Genomic DNA, 9,766 nt, shown 5'->3' with positions numbered 1-9,766 from the left:
CACACAAGAGCCATTAATAGGATAAATCTGGCTCCTCAGATTGTTAGAACTTCTACGTCTCTAAAGAGGAATTCAAGGAAATGTAAAACATGCTTTCATATCTCATACCTTCATACCTAACTCTGCTGAGGAATGTTAAAAAAGGAATTTCCCGTTTGGGGCTTTCAGCTGAAGCATCATTTCTCTTGGTCTTTTATTACTTACAGTATTTTCTTCTCTTCCGTTGTAATTTATATAGATTTTTGTTTGCAATTCAAATTGAATCTCTTATTTTAATGAGACTATGAAATGGGATGATGTGGCAATGATAATAACTTGCATCTCAAATATGACTGCCATTTATACTCTTTAAAAATAAATTTCTTAGTCTGAAAAATCCAGGGCAGGGCAAGGTGCTACCCTGCTTTGTGCTGCGTCTGCTTTATCAGCCTTTGTGGTAATCTTTAAATGTCCCCAAACATGAGAAGTCCCAAGAGTGATCTTTTTTTTAATGGTTGAAATGTATCTCCTGAAAATGGGATTTTTTAATTGGAGCCTGCCACTTTCCCTGTCGCAGTAATGGGAACTTACTGAATAGGAAGCAGTTTCAGCACTTAAATGTGCTGATGTGTGTTTCTTAATCACTTTAATGAGTTTCATACAACTAGAAATGGAATAGAATTTTCAATGGAAATATAATTAAATGGAAAAGTCATTTCCTATACTTGTAATTTCCACCTGAGCATTTCTTTATTCGCCTCCGCAGAACGTGTGCCTTACAGGCTTATAGTGATAGTATACTGACTAACTTGCATAATTCACTCTGGTCATTAGAGCTGAAAACAACAAAAATACTCAACAATAAATTTTATTGCAAATCACGTCCAGCAAGACAAGGTATAGCTTCAAAATTATGATTTTTCTTTTTAAACTCATATATTTACTACTTTTATCTGACTTTGCTTGAATTGCCAGTTTCTTGCCTGAATCCAGATTGGTCTTTTAATTATGCCTTTTCAGTCTGGCCTGCTTAAGGCAATTCTCAGGAACAACAGTAACATGAGTCAGTAAAAACTGTAAAAGATCTTTGGAAATCCTTGTGTTTGAATGATTTTGCTGAGAAATAGTAAAAAAAAAAGTTTTACCGTTTTGCCTTGTGATGCCAAAACATACAAGACCATTGAAATTTAATTTGTTCTGATTATCTACATGTAGTTACTGACTCAGTATTGAAAGAGTTTCATTTGTAAATTTAATATATTGCTTTTGAGAATCTAGCAGACATTCTGGAAAAAGTGGTGCTTTTTAAAATCTTAAATGTGGAACTTGCAGATTTTACATTTCAGTGTGCAAGTTTTTGATGGGCTCACTATCCATTTAATTAATATAGTCCAACTGGATTTACTTAAACTCATGTTGGGGAAAATAGTTTTAGGTTTGTCTCTAGATAAGTGGTTTGAAGCAAAGTCAGTCTCAACCCAAAGGTGTTCTTTCATTATGTTTTTAAATGTAAAGACCTTTCAATAGGATGGAGCTGAGGTGCAGACTTTCACAAGTTCAGTACCTGGGCTTCCTCTTCACATTAAAGATGGAGGCAGGAGCCTGCTTTCTCTTTGGTGTGTGTCTACAGTGGGGCTTCTTCCCCTTACACCGTGTGTGAATTTGTATTGGGTCATATTCTCTCTCCATGAACAATGATGACCCACGTATGTGGGACAGTCATTTAATATCATCATGATCTGTTCTTCCTGTGGTTCTTCCTTTTTTTCACATGCTCAAAGCAGCTCTCTTGGTAACTACTGGCTTGACAAAGCTGAAAGTTTAGTGATGTTAACAGAAGTCCGGGGTGTGAGTCTGTGTCCTGCTAAGGAAAACTCATCTGAGCTGGAGTCCTGTCAAATTAGACTGTGGAACCTCTCCCGGGGTGGGATAGGGAGGGTAGGAGGGAGACGCAAGAGCAAGGGGATATGGGGATATATATATATATGTATGGCTGATTCACTTTGTTATACAGCAGAAACTAATACACCATTGTAAAGCAATTATACTCCAATAAAGATGTTAAAAAAAAAAAACACCTCTCCCTAATGAGATGCCAAATGGCAAGGAATTTTATAAACTAAATCCATTCCAACATGAGTTTTGTTTTTTTTTAAAAAACCAATGAACCCTGAGGAAATCTCTTTCTGTATTTAGTCTTAATATTTATTGCCAGGTATTTATTGATATTCTGTTACAGTGGTGTATAAACAAGTGTTTTCCATGTCTTGTATATTATGAATGACTAATCTTTCACTAATTAATAATTGACTGTTTCCAGTGCTGCTATTCTACTATTTTGGATATGCCAGATTTAATCTCAAAGTTTTAGATTTGTTGGTTCCCCGAAGTTAAATTGAAAAATAAAAGGGCCTTTGTAGACCAGGACTACACACACTTTGTTCATCTGGGGCACTCCAGGGTCAGCTGGCATTTAAACAAGTTGGATTGACGTTATTATACCGCAGCGTTTCCTTAAGACAGAGCCCCTCTATGCCATGCGATTTAAGTAGTTTTTTGGTGGTTTTTTGTTTTGTTTTGTTTTGTTTGGCTTTACTGTGCAGCATGCAGGATCTTAGTTCCCCGACCAGGGATCAAACCTGCTCTCCGTGAAGTGGAAGCGAGGAGTCCTAACCACTGGACCACCAGGGGATTCCCGATTTAAGTAGTTTTAACATCTCAGTCATCTTTTTATTTTCCTTGCAGGTAATCGCTTCGAATAGATGTTTATTTAATGAAGGACAGAAAGGAAGTGGGAGGGAGGAAAGAATTTTAATGGTTAGAAAAGAACAATGAAAGGGTTGTTTCGATTATACTTCTGAAGAGCTAGCTAGCAAGTTAAGTATCTGAATCCACCTAAATCTGGTAAAGCGGAAAATATAAAGTTATCTCCATTACTGAAGAGATAAAATGACAAGACTGAATCTGGGTTTGGGGAGTGACAGACTTAGAAAAGCTTGTACATAAATCACCAAAATTTAGAGAGCCGTGCCCATCATGGTTTTTCAAATGTTTGCTGAATAGCAAAGAAAAAACATTCAGGAAGATTCTTATTTCCCCGCAAATTTCTGTATGTAAAAAAGAAGCCATGATGTTCAAGTTGTGGAATGTAAATCTTTTATTAAACAGTTGTCTTTCCACAGTAGTAAAGCTTTGGCATGTACAGTATAAAAAATAATCACCAACCATAATTAGACTAAATTCCTCTTATTAACTGCATACTAAGTGTCTTCAATACAATTTTTTCCATATAAAAATACAGGGAAAAATTGATAAATAACAGGTAAGAGAAAGATTTCTAGGCAATACTAGAATCATTTGGAAATAGTACTGTGGATATTTCAAATATCACAGCAACAGGGACATGCTGTTCCTACAATATTGTGGGCCAGATAGTTAAGTGGAAGCAGAAGTGTTTGGGTAACATTCCTATTGAAAATTTTGGTAATATCATTTCAAGACATTTTGTATCTTGGTTGGTGCATGTGCTTCCCTGTTGATCCCAATCCAAATCACAAGTTAGAATCATTTCATTTAAAATACTGAGCAGTATTGAATACTTTGGAGAGCTGGCAACATACTGCTCCATTTATGAGAAAAGTCTAAAAACACTCCCAGGGTGATGGTTGGAGAAGCTGTGAATTGAGCTGAAGCTGGAGAAGTTACTCCAGAGCAGAGGGCTTAAGAAAGAAACAAACTAAGCTGGGGTCTGCTAACATCACTCCAGTTTGGATGGACCTTGACAGAGATCCGTGCTTGTTTCTCTGGGTTGGAAATATTACTCTCGGGAATCTTCTCTGTCAGCCTGTACGTCTAAAGGCATGAAGCACTCAATTGGGCAGTTGACATTCTGTTAAAAAAGAAGAAGAAAAATTAACAGCAATGCTGTAAAGGCTACAGAGGAAAAAAGGGGAGGGTGGCTACTCTGATAATTACTTATGCATAGGAAAATATGTCTAGCTTTAAGAGCTTAGCTATATATTGGGCAATGGGAGATGCTCAAGAGAACCCAAATAATGTTACAGGATACAATATTCTTTCTACTCTTAAGTCTTAAAAGTTTTTAAAAATTGGTTCATTCAGAAGAAAGGTACCTACAGAAAGAGGCTCCCTGCTATGTGCCTAATTGCATTTAGGGGAGAAACACGCAGGGTGCAAATGCACTTACAGTATTTGTTCTCTGATGGTATCTCTGCGAATACTGGTTGTAGGAGTGGCCAGTTGAGCCTTCGTGACCGGGTTCAGCCCCTGGTCTGCGGCAGTTGTCACAGCGCCAGCCCTGAGAGAGCAGAGGCATGAAGTCGGATGAGGTTTATGACAACACATGAACATCGCAACTTAGAGCTTGTGTCGAAGAATTTCACCTCTTACGAGTTGGCAAAATATACGCAGTTAGTCACAAAGGAAGCTTTGAGGATGATTTCACGCACTTATAACTTGCAGAATACATGTTGGCTGATAACGCGTATTTTATAGCTGCCTCTATTTATGCTTTTCCTTTTTCCTGAAATGTCTTACAAACCCCACCCATCTGCTAAGGCTGATTCCAGTCCTGACTTCCTTAATAAGCTTTCCACACTACATGATGGAGGAGGTTTTCCTGGAATCCTAGAGCTTTTAAAAGGAACATGAGATCACATGGACAGACACCCTCATTTTATAGGTAAGGGAAAGGAGACCCAGAGGAATGACTGACTGGGGGGCGGGGAAGTCACACAGTGACCTGTGAGTGGAGTGGGACTGCCGCCCAGCTGGGTGACTCCTGGTCATGTCCTTTCTACTGAGAGATCCTGGGACTTTCCAGTCATGTGAGCCTTCTTTTGCCTAAATTAACCTGAGTTGGGCTTTTCTCTTATAGCCAGAAGAACCCTAAGTAATACAATCACTTTCTTTCTTATATTGTCAGTGAAATATTTCAGACATATTTGTCCATTTAAAAGCATATTCCCCATAATACCTAAGACAGTACGGGTAAATACCTACTTTTATTTATAAGAATCAGTGAATCTTGCTTTCATATAAACACGTAACAGTTCCCACTCCTGTCTAAAGTGTTTCATTTCGCACTTCGCTTTAGAACAGAACAGGTGTCACACGTTAAAGGTTTCATGTACGTAAATCATGAGGCAGAGAGGCTGAAGTGAGACCAAAACCGACTTCTCAACAAATTCACTTTCCATCACACCTTTCTACACTGAGCACATGACCAGAGATGACTGAGTTCTGTGATCACGGTCTTTATATGTGTTAAAGAGAGACAGAGAGAGAGACTCTTTCCCCACCCAACCACGAGTGGTGGAATAAGGTCAGAGTAGCTTCCAGGGGCTGCCCTCAGCCAGACCCCTGAAGACCCTTCTCTGCTGCCAGTTTAATCTTCCTAAAAACCGTCTTCCATCATGTTCCCTTTCTCTTGGGCACCTGCAACTGGCTAATGCCAAAGGCATCAACCAGTAAGCCTTACCCGGGAGCAGGGCGCATGCTCTTCAAGGGCCAGAATTTGAAAAGCTGTTGGGGAGGGTATGTTTTCATTGAAAACAAAGGAATGTTATGTTTCATTGCTTTTATTTGAGTTATAAAGCATTTTATTTTGTAATTTCAAAGATAAGAGGAAAGCACAGCACTTTTCTGTTATATTGAAGTAGGACACAGATTAGAAATGGTTGAGAAGTACTGGCATGAATAATGGACTTCCGAGGCCCTCCATAAGTGGCCCCCACTTCTTCCCATTTAATGTCTTCCCACTAGACAGCAGGCAGAGGGTTGTTTCACTGGAGCCCACATGTGCCAGCTCCTTCCCATTCCAAGGGGCTGTGCTCACCCTGCTCTCTCTGCTTCCCCCATCCCTCAACCAGATTGTAACCATCCTAAACCCCAGCCAGCGGACTATGCTGGTGGCGCAGTGGTTAAGAATCCGCCTGCCAATGCAGGGGACATGGGTTCGAGCCCTGGTCTGGGAAGTCCCACATGCCACGGAGCAACTAAGCCCCTGTGCCACAACTACTGAGCCTGTACTGTAGAGCCCACAAGCCACAACTACTGAGCCCAAGTGCCACAACTACTGAAGCTCGTGCACCTAGAGCCCATGCTCTGCAACAAGAGAAGCCACTGCAGTGAGAAGCCGCGCACCGCAATGAACAGTAGCCCCCGCTCGCCACAACTAGAGAAAGCCCGCATGCAGCAATGAAGACCCAACGCAGACAAAAATAAATAAATAATTAAAAAAAAAAACAAAAACCCGAAACCCAGCCAGTTCATTCTTCTCTTTTCCACCAAACCTTTCCTGCTGACATCAGCCTACATGGGAACTGGGTTTGTCAGATCCACTCAGAACCTGACTTAATTAGCTGGACTTTCAATGTATGCTAATTTAATGTCTCCAGCTATATCATTAAGAGCCAGGACCATTTCTCACTCCCTCTGTGTGTCCCATATTCCTGAGCACAGCACTAGACCTATGGCAGGAATCTATTTGGGGATTGAGAGAGGGTACAAAGAAGTGGTATTTTCTTAGATCTGGGTATTCAAAATATTTAACAGCAGTATCACAGGGGCACCTGCCCAACAGAATGGAGCAAGAAGCCCAGTGCTACCCAGCGTTTAACACTTCAGTTGCTGAAGAACGGAGGCAGTCTGAGAATAGTAGGTATGGGGGAGCGGGCTAAGGCTGCCACAAAGGGGGAGAACTGGAAAGGGGTAGTCAGTAGCGTTATGTTCCAACAGCAGCTGAACTATTTCCCCATTTTGTAAGGTGCACTACCACACCTGTGTGCACAGCACACACAGGAAGCATAACTCTTAATCGTCTGTACAGGAACCTCCCCCCCTTGTCTAAATTGCACAGAGCCTGGCCTATCTGGTCTTACCCGCTGGCCTCCAAAGCACGTGCAGGAGCAAATGGCACCAAGATATTCTTTCTGCCACTGTTCTCCCACGTGGTACGTCTTCCCATCGTCGTAACACGTTGCCTCATCTACGTGGACACACAAATCATAAGCGCGTGTAAGACTGAGAACAATAATACAGACTTGACCCCTCTACGGGGGTGGGTTTGTTTCTCTCCTAAATTTGTCATCACAGCCCACGTCCCACATGTTAATGGGAATCATCCATAAGAGAGGTACTGCTGTATAGGTCTTAGGGCAGCATTTCCAAAGACTAGATCTAATAAACTGGAAACGGTTCAATGCAAAGATAGAGATCATATTTTAAAAGTTGAATCTAAAGACCCGTAAGGCTTTCTTGTTACATTTCACTGCAGATTATGGTCAAAATACTCAGGTCGGAAAAGTGCTAAAGTGCCCTATAACAACATTAAATTATGGCTCGTTTTTGAAGCTTGTCTCTGCTGTCCCAAATCAGAAGATTAACAAACCCACCGTTCACTCCTCAAGAAGACCTAAAGTCTCCAATCATTTCTGGGGATGAGAGTTACAGCTCAGTAATGAAGGTGGGAGCGCTCAAGAAGGCACTAAAAGTGATTTGTGGCAACGTACGGGGATCGCACTTGAATTCTCCTTTTCCATTTCCAAGACACGTGCAGCTCATCATCTGGCCACTTTCTCCCTGACGATCCCACTTCTCTCCAATCTTGTAGTTCACACCATTATCATGGCACCATTCTGGGGGGTGGGGAAGATCAGAGGCAAGGAGTTATTGGCATGTTCTGACTCACAAGATGGTGAGCGTACTGGGACATGTCACCAGATTTTCAAAGCCAGGTATCTGGAAGGAGTGGCAAGGAAAGATGAAGGTCATGATCCCTCTGACAAACCACTTTTTTGGTTGGATTTGAAAATATTATCTTTACCACTTAACATTTTCTCAGATATTTTAAGATCCAGTCTATTCCATCATAATCATTTCACAAGAATAGTCAATGACCTTCATTTGAATTCTCCCTATTAAAGTTTAAAATTGGGAAGGCTAAAAATAGATAATAGATGAAAAGTCACTTTTGGATTTGCAGAGATCCTGGATACAAAGTTCAATTAACCAAAAAGCAAAGATCAGCTGGTTTCTACACACTACGACCTGTTTCTTGTAAATGGGAAAAGTGAAAGAATAAACCTATGTATCAAAACAAAAACAAAATGATAAATCAATGGTTATCATCCTACAAATAAGACTGGCTCTAAGGAATATCTAAGATTCACAGTTATATATCTTTAACTACCATACATAAAAGATGACTTTTTAATCTTCAAAGTTTATACTAAAACAAAACAAACTTTGGAAGTTTATATAATACACACAACTTCTATTTTGTCAACAAGTCAGTCATTCCTAAAACTTTAAAAATGTTAGTCAATCATTATGACATCTAAGTGAAGAATATGTAAGTTGAGCCAAAGAATCACATAAATCAACTTACAGCTCTGCTCCCACAGTTGCGCCTAAGTACTTACATAGGTAATAAATATACAGACTTAAAAATAGCTCAGTTTCAGAAATTTAAAACCACCTAATTGATGCCAAATGTTAAAACTTCCAACTCCTAAACAGCATATGACACTTCTTTCTATTTTCAGATGGTCAAGCACAGTTGTCTGCATTGAAAAAATCCGTTGTTTTTATATTTCAGTCTGAATTAAACCAATTCGTGTATACAAGTTAAGTACTCTTAAGATCTTTTAAAAATCATTATGTCATATTTCACCCAGTACAATTCCTGGTTATGTCTATAGGAGGCTTGTTATAAGGCATAATGATTAACACCTATGAAAATGAACCAATTTTCAATAATAATCATATCCTCTAAAAACAAAGCAGAACCGAAGGATTTAAAAATTCTAATACTAAACCTCAAAGCATGATAAGTCATTCCTAGGATTATTTTAACTAAAAAATAATTTTAAATAATAAAATCCTTTTATAATTTGAAAATCAAATATTTTTCAATTGAAGTTGATTCTTAATTATCTACAAATGGATTATCTGTACTCTCCACATTACTTGGCAAGATTCAAGCTACCCAATGTGTGTATGTGTATGTATGATATGAGTGTGTATGTGAGATATGAAAGAGTGTGTGTGTGGGTGTGAGTGTGTATATATACTATGATATGTGTATATTTGGTTTGTGTTGAAAGAGATAGAATATTTGTAAGTATAAATGTTCACCTCTGAGCTCACTCAACACTACAGATTAAAAGAGACTTGAGGTTCCGTTGTGTCTCTGATACCCTTCATTAGACCTGGCTCCAAAGAGTTTGACTTTATTCATTTAACAAAAAATTTTTTAAATCATATTACCATCGCAAATTTATTTTTAATTAATAGTCATATTGAAATACAACCCTTGAGATGAAGCAATACTCAACAAGTAAAATTTCCCATCATTTTTATATGATGCAAAATGTTACTTTGAGTCAAGCAGTCTCTCCTCATTTGCTTCATGTTTGGAAGAGGTTGCATCTGCCAAACATGCTTCCTCCTTTGGCACATTGTGAGAATGCATGGAACTGCAAGAGGTGGACAAAGCAAGCTACTCACTAGATGAATCACATCTGAAATGACCACTGCCAAAGCCTAAGCACTGGCATGAGAGTTTAAAGCCAGATTCAGACAATCGCTCCCACTCCTCTCCAATGGCATAATGGGAAACCGTGTAGGGGTCGAAGCACGAGTCATCCGTGGGTTGGTTTAGGCCTTGGTCAACTACATGAAGAAAAGGAGAAAAAGGCAAAAAAAAAAAAAAAAGAAAAGAAAAAGACATCTTATTATGGTTTTGGACCATAAGAAGAGAACT

The 9,766-nt window shown here is 39.3% G+C and overlaps 1 protein-coding gene across 8 annotated transcripts in view; it reads right to left on the bottom strand.

Moving 5' to 3' along the window:
* Nucleotides 1–2,677: 2,677 nt before the first annotated feature.
* The window catches only part of FN1 (fibronectin 1), a 70,120-nt gene continuing 63,031 nt past the window's right edge, over nt 2,678–9,766 (bottom strand). For 3 of the 8 annotated variants that reach the window (XM_029224842.1, XM_029224841.1, XM_029224844.1), the window contains 5 exons: nt 9,511–9,675; nt 7,512–7,637; nt 6,882–6,988; nt 4,187–4,297; nt 2,678–3,868 (listed from right to left, as the gene is read on the bottom strand). In XM_029224842.1, coding sequence (XP_029080675.1) covers nt 3,797–3,868; nt 4,187–4,297; nt 6,882–6,988; nt 7,512–7,637; nt 9,511–9,675 — 581 coding nt within the window. In that variant the 3' untranslated portion in view covers nt 2,678–3,796. The remainder of the gene's footprint in view (nt 3,869–4,186; nt 4,298–6,881; nt 6,989–7,511; nt 7,638–9,510; nt 9,676–9,766) is intronic. The other 5 variants (XM_029224837.1, XM_029224838.1, XM_029224839.1 and 2 more) reach the window with 2 other exon arrangements.

The sequence above is a fragment of the Monodon monoceros genome, unplaced genomic scaffold (genome assembly GCF_005190385.1).
Source record: "Monodon monoceros isolate NGI ecotype Baffin Bay Population unplaced genomic scaffold, NGI_Narwhal_1 Super_Scaffold_16, whole genome shotgun sequence".
In the NCBI taxonomy this organism is placed as follows: Eukaryota; Metazoa; Chordata; class Mammalia; order Artiodactyla; family Monodontidae; genus Monodon; species Monodon monoceros.
This window is presented reverse-complemented; position numbering and strand designations above follow the sequence as displayed.